The sequence below is a fragment of the Cibotium barometz genome, chromosome 5 (assembly GCF_041138505.1).
Source record: "Cibotium barometz isolate CiBa-2024 chromosome 5, ASM4113850v1, whole genome shotgun sequence".
Lineage (NCBI taxonomy): Eukaryota > Viridiplantae > Streptophyta > Polypodiopsida > Cyatheales > Cibotiaceae > Cibotium > Cibotium barometz.
Window position 1 is genome coordinate 52308642 of NC_141050.1, and position 15244 is coordinate 52323885.

The window sequence follows — 15244 nt, forward strand, 5'->3', positions numbered from 1 at the left end:
TTGTCCTATGTGCTCTTGAAGATGTTGCTACCTTGCTTGGTAGAACATAGAGCCAATGGTAGAGAATATGGGCACTGAAGTCGGGCCGGGCATCAAGGCAGCTCCTTGGTGATCTACATCGACATACCATTGTTTTCTAAATGCTGAATTTCATATGCATTGGCATGGAGGATTTGGCAATGAATGCCCGTGAAGCTATGTATTGAATTTCTCCAATAGTAATACAATTTACTCAAGGGAGGGGTCGGCCGTTCCGGCTCATTGTGTGCCTCTTGTCAATTCAGCAATTTACTTCTTGTATTTGAGCAAGTGTCCTTCAAATCTTAGTGTATTTAAGTGTATTGATTAGCATTGTGTTCAACCAAGTTACAGCTATCATCAGCATTTACATCTGCCGGTACAGGCCGCCTGCATCAGGGTTGACTTCAGCGTTTACATCCTTTTACATCAGCGTTTCACATCAGCCTGTCATCAGCGCTTACATCTGGGCTGACATCAGCGTTTATCTTCAGCCTTACATCAGCGCTTTCATCAGGGCTCACATCAGTGCTTACATCAGCATATCATCTGCGTTTTACCACAACCCATGGGACAGCAGCCCCCTCTACTATACATAGAGCATATCAGCGTTTTTGCCTCAGCTCTCACCATCAGGACAGCAGCCCACTCTCTACTACATCATACCATTGGGACAGCAGCCCACTTTCTGCTTAGCTTCACCATTGACATCATATCAGGTACGCAGCACTCGTGTCACCAAAGCTTGCACCGCTCGGGACGGCAGCCCTCTCTGCTCCTTACCACTTCACGTACGCAGCACCCATGTCACCAGAGCTTGCACCACTTGGGACAGCAGCCCTCTCCGCTCCTCACCACCCTTCAGATACGCAGCACCCTTGTCACCAGAGCTTGCACCCTTCAGGTACGCAGCACCTGCCCTTGTCATCAAAGCCTGCACCCTTCAGGTACGCAACACCCTTGTCACACTAGAGCTTGCACCACCACCACCACTCGGGGAGGCAGCCCTCTCTGCTCTTCATCTACCACCTCAAGTACAGCAGCACCCTTGTCATCAAGGAGCCTGCATCACCTCATCTTCCGCTGCCACTACCACCTCGGAGTGCCTCTGCATCCACCGACGCAAGCCTTCAACACCGACCACCTCTCGGAGTGCTTTTCCTCACATCGACGCGAGCCATCATCATCGACCGTGCTTCAGCTCCGACATCATCTCTGCTTCTGCATTGGTCTTTCTACTCAGAGTCACCTCACATCAGAGGGCTCTTGTACATATTCGCACTCACCCTTACATATATATTCACTCACATATTTCATGCTGTGTGGTTTTGCTCTGATCTCTCGTACATCTAATCCTTTCGTCTTTTCATCTCTTACGTCTGGGACAAGTCAACCAGGGCTCCACTGTAGAGGGTCACGGTCAGGTGTGAATGTCCTGCACATGAGATCAGTGCATGTCCCACACGTCTATCACCCTCTAGATGATGTAGAGGTGTACCAGGCAATTATCAGGCTTCCAACCAAATGCACGGGCAACAAGGTTAGGTCACAAGATGGACTTTGTAGGAGTCTATCTCAAGGACGGCCACAGAAAGGCTGTCCTAGAGCCACCTAGGCCTTAAGCCAGCCCATAGAACATGGGACAGCATTTCCAAGGCCCAGGGAACCTTGTCAGCCAGCCTAGAACTCGGTCAGCCAGTAGCAAGGGTGCCTTTTCCCACACGTGATAAGCACCGCTGTCTTTCCCAGCCGACTAAAACGACCGTACATTGTACATTGTTACTAGAATCTCCCAATTCAAAATTTCTCCAACTTTGGCGAGATCTAATCGAATGCCTTCAACACTAATTATGTATCCAAGGTAATCAACCTCAAACAATTAAATCTCTGATTTCTTTTCATTGACATAAAGCTTGTTGCTTTCCACTAACTTCATCACTATTTCAATGTCAATGTCGTGTTGCTCAACTGTACCTAACTCGTAGTGGGCTTGTTCAGTGCGGAAGGCTATATTCGAGATGTTCCCTTCAACAATCCATACCTAATGGTAGAGATTGTCAACTAGGTCTATTGCCTCAGGATGTCCCCTTCAACTGGAAGATCCATCCTTTTTCTTCACAAAGAGGATCAGTGCTACAAAAGGAGACACATTGGAACGTAGAACCTTGATTGCAACAATTCTTGGAGTTGGCCGTCCAACTCTAATTCCATAGCCTTGCTCACCCGATATGGAAACCTCCTCAAGAAATTTGTGCCATAGAGGAGAACAATTTTGTGATCCTCCGGTCTAGACAGGTGGAGCTTGGGAGGGCGATTGTCCCCAAGGAAAATCTTATGGAATCGGTCATGTAGGGCATGGTACTTCTCTGAAGCATTGGTGACAGTCTGGGCGGTCTAAAAATAAATCACCGTGCTCTATGTGCCTTTCCTCAGTTCTCGTTTAGCATGCATGTGGCTGATGAGAGGAAAGTTAGGACTTGGTTCACACTTGATGATGACAGGGGGCTTGGACACGTTCCGGAAAATTCGAAAAGAGTGTCATTCCCATTCAATGTTGGGGTGAAATTTGTGAAACCACCGAATGCCTAAGAGCTTCTATAACAAGACAACCATGAAACCTCACACAAATTCTATGCCTTGGATATATATACCTAGATGAATCCAGGAACATGTCCAAATTTACCTTATAAGAAAGTGCAATTTATAACCTTATCGTAGTCATCCACAACAATAAACCATCAACTCCATCATGCATAGTATGGACTAGATACTACGACATCCCCACTAACGTCATCTATGCCCAATAGTGGGTGTAGAACTTGGTATCAATATATGCTACCACACACACACAGCATACACACACACAGCATACACTCATACAAAGGTCTGTGTACTGAGTTTCTGTCAGAGCTCTGGAGATACATGGCAGACTCAGTCATAATGAAGCCTAGCACCAAGGATCGAAACAAATAGAAAGAATTATTACAATAAAAAGGTAGTTGATAGGACATATGCACCACTAAAGATAGAAAGAATTAACACAATATCAACTGGCTGCAACTTGGTCAAAAACTTCACAATGTGAAATTTGCATGTCCGCTAATACATGCATAAAGATATACCTAGATGAATCCAAGAACATGCCCAAATTCACCTTATACGAAAGTGCAATTTATAACCTCGTGGTAGTCATCCATAAGACAATAAACCATCAACTCCATCATGCATAGTATGGACTAGATACTACAACATCCCCACTAACGTCATCAATGCCCATAGTGGGTGTAGAACTTGGTATCAATACATGCTGTCACACACGGGCACGTGTATACGGAACCAATTCACTACCAAAACAGCATACATACATCAACCATTCCTGGCATATACATAATTACCATCATTGTGAAACATTACATGAACATATACATCCTGCAAACATAAACCAACTTGCACATGACACAGCACTAGGGACTAAAGTTGGGCCAGCCCCCCCACCCCCCCCCCCCCTCGAGGTATCTTTATTACCAAAGATAAATTATATGTACAAGATGCGGGTGCCCGAAGAGTACACACTCATCCAGCCGACACCAGATTTATCCAACTGTGGAAACATAGGTAAACACATTACCTGCATCTCCTCGGTCACCAACCACTCCTGTTGCAACACCCTCGGTCACCAACCAAGGTTGCAATCACCAACCGCTCCTGTAGAACACCCTCGGTTACCAACCAGGGTAGAGTGATTGCCAACCACTCCTGTACTTTGATAGAGCGGTCACCAACCCTCTAACAAAGTGATGTCCCAGACCTGCAAAATAGTAACCAGCCATGGTTTTGGCTCACTGGCCACCCACAGGTTCCACCATATCACATCCCCACGCCTGGTACTTGTCTACGGATATGTTTGCTCAAGTTTCATCGCGAGAAACCTCCTACAAACCTGTTTTTTAAAAAAAAGCCAATAAGCCAGCTCCTGTAGAGGCTCTGCTCACTTCATCCAAGCCCTATTCTCAGCAGAGAAGCCCAAAAACAATCCCAACAGCCATGTACAAGCTCCTGGAGCCAAATCGATCAGCCTGCAGCCCTTGTAGATGAAGTCGACCTACCCTGTAGAGAGAGAAATAGCAGCCAGCCAGCCCTGGGACCCTTGTACTTCGCATGTATTCCACCTGTAGCTCATGCATATGAGTAAACTTGCCGGTTTTCCTGTCCACACAGCTCCTAACAGCCCACGATTTCCAATTGAGTGCTCTACAAGTCAAGGCTTGCCCACTTTGGCCCTCCCCCTGGGTATGGTTGTGGAGAGCTTGGAAATGGAGAGAAATGGTGGAAAAACAGAGTTTTCAGCCTCCAAAAATCTTCATGAAGAGAAAACACGAATTTTCTCTTAATAAGTAAGTGAATTGGGGTCCAATCAAGTGAAGGGACATGGGGAGATGCCCATTTATGAGTAAAAGGGGAGGATCAGGTCCTCGACATTGAGTCTTGTCCGCCTCGGGACTTCAGTGAGTGTGAACTTGGAAGCGGTCATAATTTATAAGTGACTTTTGGGCACCCAAACTTTAATGAAGTGGGAACGCACTCACTTATAAATATTGGCTAAGTCCTAAGGGCTATTTGAGCCTAGATTGGGTAATACTTACCACCTGTTCACATGCCACACAGCCATGTTTAGCAGACAGTTTCACACGCACAGTTCACGGGCAGCGTCCCCTTACCCGGAACTACACATTGGTCAAGCAAGCATGAATACAGCATGCAATTTCAATTGCAAGCAAGCACATAAAGATGCTATGCAATTCAGCATTGGTATGGACAATCCCCGTTCATGAGACTATACTAAAATAGACGTGCTCCACGCAAGTACACGAGGTACCAGACCCAATGGAACACCAATCCACCAAGCATTTCCAGGCATGTACACGGAGGCACAAGTCCCAACGGAAAGCCAAGTCTACAATATCACATGAGTGGCATCAATCCCCGGCATAAACAACTGCCATGGACACCAATCCAATGTACATACATGATAAGAAAGTACGGGTGGACCAATTGGGTGGCCAAATGGTGACAGCATTCATCCATCACTTTCTGCCTCAAATCCTTATGTACACATAAGCGACTATGAAACATCAAATGCCCATCACGTATGGAGTAATTCGGGGCTGCTATATCCTACTGAAAACTAGTCCATATATGCTGAAAATCATCATCTGTATGATAAGAATTTCGCATATCTGATAAATCCTGATGATAGGCTACTATAATAGCACTTACTTGAGGCCTTCGGGATAGTGCGCATCGGCCACTACATTCTTCTTACCAGGAGTATGTAAAATCTGAAAATGAAACATAGATAGAAGTTTGACCATCTCATATGTTTCTCAGATAGCTTAATCTGTGTAAGAAAATAGCGTAAACTTTGATGATCAGTCTTAACTGTAAATTCAGCTCCCAAAAATAATGCTTCCACATCGTGAGAGCATGAATCACTGCCAATAACTCTTTCTCATAAACCTGCAAGTAGAGTTCGGCATGTTGCGACCGACGGCTCTCACATGCCACTGCATGGCCTTCCTGGTTCAACACTGCACCAATACAACTCCCACATTCAACCAGGAAGGCCACTGCATGGCCTTCCTGGTTCAACACTTCACCAATACAACTCCCACATGCATCACATTCCACCGAGAAAGGTTTATGCGAATCTGGAATGATCAACACCAGTCCAGTCATGATTGCTTCCTTTAACTTAAGAAAGGCATTCCTTTACTTGTCACCTCCGTGAAAAGTAGCTTTCTTCTTTGTTAAATCATGCAAAGGCGAAGCAATCTCGACGAAGAGCTTAATAAACTGGCGATAATATGAGCATAATCCCAGAAAGCTCCTGATCTCATGTACATTCTTCAATTCTGGCCAATCTTTTATAGCCTACAACTTGGCGGGATCCATACGTACCCCATCCTTGGATACAATATGACCAAGGTAATGAATTTCAGCCAAGAAAAATTCACTCTTCTTGCCATTAATGTAGAGCTTATAGCGACGAAGCTCTTCAAACACTATGGCCAAATGCTCCTTATGCTGCTCTTCATCTTTACAGAAGACAATGATGTCATCAAAGAAAGTACCTGAGAACTTTCTGTGTGCTCTGAAGATACAATCCATCATACAATTAAATGTGGCAGGAGCATTGGTAAGTCCAAACGGGACCACCAAGAACTCATAAAGCCCAAACTACATACGAAAAGCGATTTTGTGAATATCCTGAGGAGCCACCCATATCTAATGATATCCACTCTTAAGATCGATGCGGCTAAAACATGCTGCACCCTCCAACCTATCCAAAATATCATCGATACGTGGTATCGGAAACCTGTTCTTTATCGTCACCTTGTTAAGGGCACAATAATCCACACACATCATGTACGTCCCGTCTTTCTTTTGCACCAGCAACACAGGTGAGCAATAAGGAGATGAACTAGGGCGTATCAACCCTTTCTCAAGCAAGTCATCAACCTGCGACATAATCTCTTCTTGCTGACTTGCACTCACCCTGTAAGGAGGTCTATTCAGGGGCGTACTCCCAGGTATCACATCAATACGATGATCCTCGGGACACTCAGGTGGCAACTCTCCTAGTAATGCATCCCTGAAACAATCACCATAACCATGCAAAAATTCTATGCGCTCTCGAGTTAGATGATCTACATTTACATTCTCATGTTCAGATTGTTCTCATACAAAAAACAAGTAAGAACAAGCTGACTTCTTCATTATTTTGGAAACCTGAACATAACTTACAATAGGTATGGTACTACCTGGAGTACCAGCTTCTATAACAAGCTCTCTACCTCTATGAACAAAGCTGATTTTCTTGGACTTATAGTCTTTCTTGGCCTCCATATGAGCATGCCAAGGCATCCCCAACAAAACATCACATCCTATGAGAGGAGCAACCAAGAAACTCTCATGATCAAGATATCCCTGTATATGAATTCGGAGTTTGCCAATGATCGGCGTTACATCAACTCCTTTACCCTCAAAGGCAACATCTGCATTCATTTGAATCCCAAAATCTGATACATCCAAGCCTATGGCAGCAGCCATCTGTACCGAAATGAAATTATCTATGGATGCATCATCAAACAAAAAGAGTGCGGGCTGATCCCTCAACTGTCCCCATGCTTTACATATTGTTCTATGATCTGGGGGTTGCCCCTTGTTACCCTGCACATCGGGCACAACATTCACATGAGGCTTTTCTGCATTAGAATCTGCATTCTTGGGGTTCTGCGGGCATTTAGGATATATGTGATCCTTACTACCGCAACCAAAACATTTCCCATCACGTACATAATCAAGCCTATGCTGTTTTGACAGCCCAAAATCATTGCGTTTACCCCCGGCTACTTAGACGAGTTTCCCTTTGTATCTGAGGCATCTTTTTGCTGTCCACCCTTTTTCTGGTCATAACCAGCCCAGCCCGTCTTTTGCCCTTAAATGAATCTGAATTTGACTTGTTTTTAACCCCCTTCATATGCAAATTTTCAGCTATGAGTGCCGAGTTTGTGAAGAGTCTGATTTGGGAACACCTGTAAGCTCTCTTGAATGATGGGGTGCAAACCTGATTCAAACTTCTGTTTCTTCTCCCCATTAGAAAGAGACATAAAGGGAGTAACTTTCAGCAATACCTTCCAGTACTTAGCTATATATGTCTGCACTGTCTCCCCTTCATCCTGCTTCAACCAATCCCACTCTTTGCGTACATTCTTGGCAAAGTTTGGAGGCAAGAATTGAGCATAAAACTGAATTTTAAAGTCATCCCATATGTGGGCAGCACTTGCATCCAAAAGCTTGGCCATCCACCAATCACTAGCTGTCTCTATGAGATGCATACCCACATGCGTAAGGGACATGTTTCCTCACGTTTCGTCCGAGAAACCTCCTGTAAACCTGTTAAAAAAAAAACAGCCAATAATGGCCCTTATAACAGTCGGCCAGCTCCTGTAGAGGCTCTACTCACTCCATCCAAGCCCTATTCTCAGCAAAGAAGCCCAAAAACAGTCCCAACAGCCATGTACAAGCTCTTGGAGCCAAATCGATCAGCCTGCAGCCTCTGTAGATGAAGTCGACCTGCCCTGTAGAGAGAGAAATAGCAGCCAGCCAGCCTTGGGACCCTTGTACTTCGCATGTATTCCACCTGTAGCTCATGCATATGAGTAAACTTGCCGTTTTTCCTGTCCACACAGCTCCTAACAGCCCACGATTTGCAACTGAGTGCTCTACAAGTCACGGCTTGCCCACTTTGGCCCTCCCAACCCCAGAATAGCAACTCGTGGAGCTTTTTGGGAGTGCCCGGGTGCCCATCTCTCATATTTGACCTTGGTTCATTAAAAATAGTCCACCCTGATGTGAACTCACTTATAAAATTATAAGTGTGTCCGCCCACACTTTAAGTGAATGTGAACCTTGCACCCAATAAACCTTAGTAACATGAAATAATGAATAAATTGGGTTAAGTGTGCACACTTACCACCTGCAAAACACATAAGGAAACCATATGAGTCCCAAACAAGTGTGCAGGCGCGTATCCACAGGTTGTCCAGGCGTCCTCGGTGCCCGTGGACATTCACAGGCAAAATACCAAGCAATGTCCAAGCATCAAAAACAAGTCATCCATGCATGTGCAACTCACATACATATGCTGGTGCACAAACATAGTGGATGACATCTCCCAACTTACATCTTGTACATCCAACTAGCCCGTTCACAGGCGCCGTCCACAAAGGACCAAAAAGTACTCACCAAGGTAACTACCCTTCCATGAGTCCAGAGTCACTCACCAGGGTTACCACCCTTCCATGAGTTCATAAATCATGCCAGGAACTCACACCAGGATACCAATCCTTCCATGGAGCCCTTCCACATGTATTCAATCATGACATCATTTCAGACGTCTGCCAGAGAAGTGATGACATATGCTACCACACACACACACACACAAACCCATGCACGCACAAAACATACATTTATACAAAGGTCTGTGTACTGAGTTTCTGTCAGAGCTCAGGAGATACACGACAGACTCAGCCATAATGAAGCCTAGCACCAAGGATCAAAACAAATAGAAAGAGTTATTACAACAAAAAGGTAGTTGATAGGGCATATGCACCACTAAAGATAGAAAAAATTAACACAATATCAACTGGCTGCAACTTGGACGAAAACTTCACAATGTGAAATTTGCATGTCCGCTAACACAGCATAAAGATATGCCCAATAGCGGGTGTGAACTTGGTATCAAATTTCAATATATGCTACCACACCCCCCCCCAAGGCACACACACACAGCATACATTCATACAAAGGTCTATGTACTGAGTTTCTGTCAGCGCTCCGGAGATACACTGCAGACTTAGACATAATGAAGTCTAGCACCAAGGATCAAAACAAATAGAAAGAATTATTACAACAAAAAGGTAGTTGATAGGGCATCTGCACCACTAAAGATAGAACGAATTAACACAATATCAACTAGCTGCAACTTGGACGAAAACTTCACAATGTGAAAATTGCATGTCCATAAAGATATACTTAGATGAATCCAGATTCCACGAACACGTCCAAATTCACCTTATAAGAAAGTGCAATTTATAACCTCATGGTAGTCATCCACAAGACAATAAACCATCAACTCCATCATGCATAGTATGGACTAGATACTACGACATCCAGCACCAAGGATCAAAACAAATAGAAAGAATTATTAAAACAAAAAGGTAGTTGATAGGGCATATGCACCACTAAAGATAGAAAGAATTAACACAATATCAACTGGCTGCAACTTGGACGAGATGAATCCAGGAACATGCCCAAATTCACCTTATAAGAAAGTGCAATTTATAACCTCATGGTAGTCATCCACAAGACAATAAACCATCAACTCCATCATGCATACTATGGACTAGATACTATGACATCCCCACTAACGTCATCAACGCCCAATAGTGGGTGTAGAACTTGGTATCTCGTACGCATACCGTATCGTACCACACCATTCCTAAAGTATGCAACCACTATGGACTCGGCACCCTCAGCGCCTAGTGTTCAGATTTGGATTCTACCGAGGCTCATGCTCTTCAACAAGGACATGACAATTCCGACAATGAAGTGATAAAACTTTGTAAAAGAGATTTTTCACTTTGGATACAAGTACACATGTACTAGACGAGATCCGCTCCAGGTTCAACAGAAGATTGGACAGAGAAGTCAAGATGGTTGCCTTGTTGGCATCAATAGGTGGTTCCGATATTTTTCAGCTCCATCTAGTGCGTTCCGCATTGACAGGTGGTGTTGCCCTCTTGTGGTGGGAAGACCACCTTAGGCACCACTTCATAACTTGCCGGGATGATTGCCCATGGTGGTCTTGAAACAATTTAACATGTGGACTATTATCGTGAGGCCTCCCATGCCTGTCTAACCAAGATCTCCTTAAGACAATCCAATGCAAGATCAGAGAAAACCAAATAAAAGGGGTACAGGCAAGCTCACCACCCAACCGTAGGATCAATACTTCGATCAACTCCCGAGCCAGGGGCTAAGGTTCCACTCCGCAAATACATGCTAGTCGGCACTAGCGTCCCATACCACCAATGCCTACCCACACGAGCCCTTGGTAAGACTATCTACAATCTGCCATGTCCACAACAGAAGTAGAAACTCTAGTCCAGGCACAGACCCATTGCAACTAATTACCAAATAATAACCCAATAAGCTAGGGGCAGCCTATATAATAGAGCACATCGTACCTACTAAACCATCAAACAGTGATCTTGGCATGGGACAAAACAGAGAGGAGTAGAATTCGCACCTCTCTTCTTGTACACGGAGCTCGAGAAGGCTCAGGTAAGTGGTTTACGCGATCGTCTTAGATTTTATCTACAGTTTTAGTAGTTTTTTCCCTTGTTTTCAGAATCAGCACATATCAATCTTCCTTTTGGCTAATCACATGACATTAATGTACAATGTAGTGCATCAGCATATCACTATTCTGCAAAAGGCGGTGGCGAGTACTACCGCACTTGCAGGGCATATTTCAACAGCTATGTTCGTCACCCCAGAGGTCTTTTCAAGGGAGAGGAAGGAGAGAACCCAAGAAGCGGTTGATACATGGCTGAATAGGTGGAATGTTCATTTCAAATTCCATCCTCTCCAAGACGCTCGGAAGATTCAGATGGTATAGGGCCTCCTGTAGGAAAGCCTTGTCATGGTGGAGAGAGCTTCTGCAAAAGCCTACTGCTTGGGCTAGTTTCGAGTAGATCTTCAGGGATGAGTTCCTCCAGGCGGAGGATGAGTAAGACGTGGTATCCACATTTATAGAGCTGGATATGAAGACCATGTCTCTTGACACCTATTTATATACCTAGATGAATCCAGGAACATGCCCAAATTCACCTTTTAGGAACGTGCATGTTATATACTCGTGGTATTCAACCCACAAGACTATATAACTATCAACTCTATTATGCATAGTATGGACTAGATACTACGACATCCCCACTAGTGGGTGTACCACACACACACATAAGAGCATATATTCACACAAAGCCCTTCGTACTGAGTTTCTGTCAAACCTCCGGAGATGCAAGGCAAACTCAGCCATAATGAAGCCTAGCAATAAAGGAAGTAGCAAATAAGTAGTTGATAGGGTAAATGCACCGCTTAAGATAGAAAGAATAAGCACAATATCAACTGGCACAAGTTTAGAGAGTTGCAGGACAAGGCAACGCATATGGACACGGTCACTTTGCTTGGTTTTTTTTATGCAGGGATTGTCCCCATATCATAAGCTTTAGGTCAGTAACAACAAGTTTGACACTATTTGCAAGAATCCTAAGCTCTGATACCAAAAGTAGACCTGCTGGTGCTATGAAAGTGCTAACAGAGAAAGGAGTACAACAGAAGATTTGCATAAGCACAATCATACACAATATACAATCAATAGAAGCTGTCTAGAAGTTACAAAACATCAACACTCAGATAGAAGCCCACACAGCATGGTGATGAGCTGTCATTGCTGTTCTTTTGTGACCAATCATTGCCTTAATCAGCCCATCATGAGGGTCATTCATGCAAAAAATTGCTCCTATACCCAACAAAAAGTGAGAAATATTACTCTTAAAGAGATCATGGCTATAACAGTCTTTCAAGCGGATTAAAGTTAACACTAACCTTTAAACCTAAATAGAACAAGGGCGCTTTGATCTGAACTATCTTAATTGAAATCTCAAAACTTAACTTCAATCTACCTACACGCGGGAAAAGGAGTCACAAGCGTGGGGACGCTTTTTCAATAACTGGCTCGTACCGTTGGAACCAGATGATTTAAAGACTTTAATCTAAATGTAAACTATCTAGCATCCAGCTTTAATCTTAAACTTATCAGAGAAAAGAAGCATGAGCCAACCTCTGTCATTGTGAAGACCTCGGGGAGGTCTTCATCCGAGTTTGCAGCATCATCAACATCCTTCTCAGATTGCGGCTTGATGCTGCGAACTAGGCCTCCCTTTTTCCGTTTCTTCGCCGCCTTCTTGTCCTGCTTTTTGCCATACAATGGTGGGTTCCCGCTTGCTCAGAATTCTACATCAATGAGAAAAAACTTACAGGTTGAAACTGCCCGTCTTCTCCTCCGCCAGCTTCTGCTAGGTCTTCCTCTGTAGCCCTCTTCTTCATTGTCTTCTCGAAACTCTACAGGGCTGGGGTTTTGATGTTCACATGAGGATTATTGGCCCTTCCTTGGGTTAAAACATCACGGGCGGACGGATGGGGCACTTTGTAGGGCTATTTCATTTTAGACCAAAAAAAATAGATGGTTTAATATTCCATTATAGTATAGTATCTCACACTTGACCTTTATCAATAGATCTATAGCAGTAAAGATTTTGTTTTTTAGGATTTTACGCACCCCACAGGACATGGCCCTTCCTCCACCCATTTAAAAGTCACACGCATGCAGCAGCATAGGATGATTGAACCTTGGACCTTTGCTTAACTTCTTCTCCCCTCTAGTCGGGGCTCTACAATATTTTGGCATAGTAGTATAGATTTATCAAATACTTATTAGATTATAGTTCAACCAATTTTATAAGCATGGTTATAGTAGGGGTATACCACATGTGTGAAGGTTATAGTAGGGGTATACCACATGTATGAAGGTTATAGACACCTCTATCACATGCTTTATATCATTAAATAGCCAACTACCACACCTTATGTAGCTCCTAACTCTCCCTCACGAAATGGTCAAACCATTTCGGACTCCATAATGTTTCAAACATTTGGCTGAGTTTGTCCCAAGCTCGCCATGACCAAGCAACCTCACAACCATAGTTACAACAATCGGGGTATGTCTCTTTTATTGTATCCTTAGGGCTACAAAACACCCAACAGTAAGCACATACATTGCAAGCAAGAGTCCCACCTTCTATTCGAGCTCATTATAAAAGCTTCTTCACCACAAAACCAAGTTCCAGTTCCACTCCATTCGAATGAGGAATAGGGAACATGGAAAAGGTTAAAGAGCCAATGACTGGGACTACCTCAAGCCCAAGGGATCCACAATCACAACATATGTCCTCAATCACACTACCAAGCATGCACCCTCAAAGTCAGGCCGGCCTAGGAGAAGTGCCATTGGAAACCATATAGCCCAACCCCATGGGTAAAGAAATTCCAAACCTAAAATAGAGGGATTTGTGCCCTTACATTCCATCACCACGTGAATATGTAGACTTAGAATTGCATAAAACAAAGCCAATCCACATCTCAAGGATGACGATCAAATTTGATGGAGTTAGAGATCCATTCAATATGCAGAGAAGTTCAATAAAGTTCACGAGGCCATGGGAAGGATTCATAATCCCACCAAGATCTGTTCAAGACTTTGCCTTAAAGGAAAATCATGCTAGTGGTTTAGGTGTCTAAACCCACTTGAAAAGGCCAATGGTTTAGACGTCTAAACCCACTTGAAAAAGCCAACTATGAGGTCTTGAGACACACTTTCATTGTGGGATTCTCACCCAATGGATTCCACATAGAGCCCCATTGCACAGATATGGAACATTAAACAAGAGCTAGAACCAAATATCTCCATATAAGATGCAACCCCCACAAAAGGCTAGATGATTTATCGCTCATTGATTGATTTATGATATATCTCAAGAGCAAGAGGCTTCATGACCATCTCGGACAGGTCTAGACACTATAAGTCTACAAGTTTAGACATTATGTCTTTTATAAGCATTACCATGATGCAATAGACCTAGTTGACAATCTCTAAGATAGGGATGTAGAAGTTGTCCACCCGAACCAAGAGATAGGGGATGCATCATCTAAAGCCTTAATAGATAAGGGTGCCTAAGAAGTCATCCATCCAAACTGAGACATAGGGGACGCATGATCCAAGGGTACCCAGCTAACATTAGCTAGAATATTAGGCAAGGACATGAGCATGGACAAGTTGGCAGAAAATCTACTCAATCGATTAGACTAACAATGGCTAAGCGGCTAGTGCCAAGGGTAACCTCAAGGCCAGCTAATTCCTCAAGCTAGATGCCCACACTTGTTTCCATGAAGAGATATGGTTTGGTGTGCAATTTACTATCAAAACCATACAAGTGTATATCGAGAGGGAGAGCCAAGCTAGAGAGAGAGAGAGAGAGAGAGAGAGAGAGAGAGAGAGAGAAGTAAGAGAATGTGTTTATGCACATTGAGAGAGAGAAATATAGAAGTAAGAGAATGTTTTTATGCATGACAGAAAGGTAGAAGTAAGTGAATGTGTTTATGCATGAGAGAGAGAGAGAGAGAGAGAGAGAGAGAGAGAGAGAGAGAGAGGAAGAGAGAAGAGGGAGTGCCAATGAGTGAGAGGATGGGCAAGAGAGTAGAGAGATAGCGATATTAGTGTGTGTCTATGAGAGAGAGAGAGAGAGAGAGAGAGAGAGAGAGAGAGAAAGAGAGGCAATGAGGCACAGAGTTAGTCATGAGAGGGTTTGAGTATTTGTCTCTCTAAAGGATAGAAAGATAGTGAGAAGTAGAAAGGGGGTGTGTGTGAGAACACATAAAGATAGAGCTTGAGAGATAGAAGAGGGAGAAAAGGACATATTTAGGTATGGATTATAGAGAGAGTGTGTGAAGGGAAAGAGTGAGGGTTGAGAGAGAGAGAGAG

The 15244-nt window shown here is 43.8% G+C and overlaps 1 protein-coding gene across 2 annotated transcripts in view; it reads right to left on the bottom strand.

The window, feature by feature from the left end:
- LOC147638628 (uncharacterized) overlaps window positions 1-12840 on the bottom strand; it is a 30783-nt gene extending 17943 nt beyond the window's left edge. The window contains exons 1-2 of one of the 2 annotated variants that reach the window (XM_086798552.1): window positions 12685-12840; window positions 12488-12616 (exon numbers count right to left, since the gene is read on the bottom strand). In XM_086798552.1, coding sequence (XP_086654678.1) covers window positions 12488-12616; window positions 12685-12753 — 198 coding nt within the window. In that variant the 5' untranslated portion in view covers window positions 12754-12840. Of the gene's footprint in view, window positions 1-12487; window positions 12620-12684 lie in introns of both variants that reach the window. The other variant, XM_086798551.1, reaches the window with a different exon arrangement.
- Between the last annotated feature and the right edge of the window lie 2404 nt (window positions 12841-15244).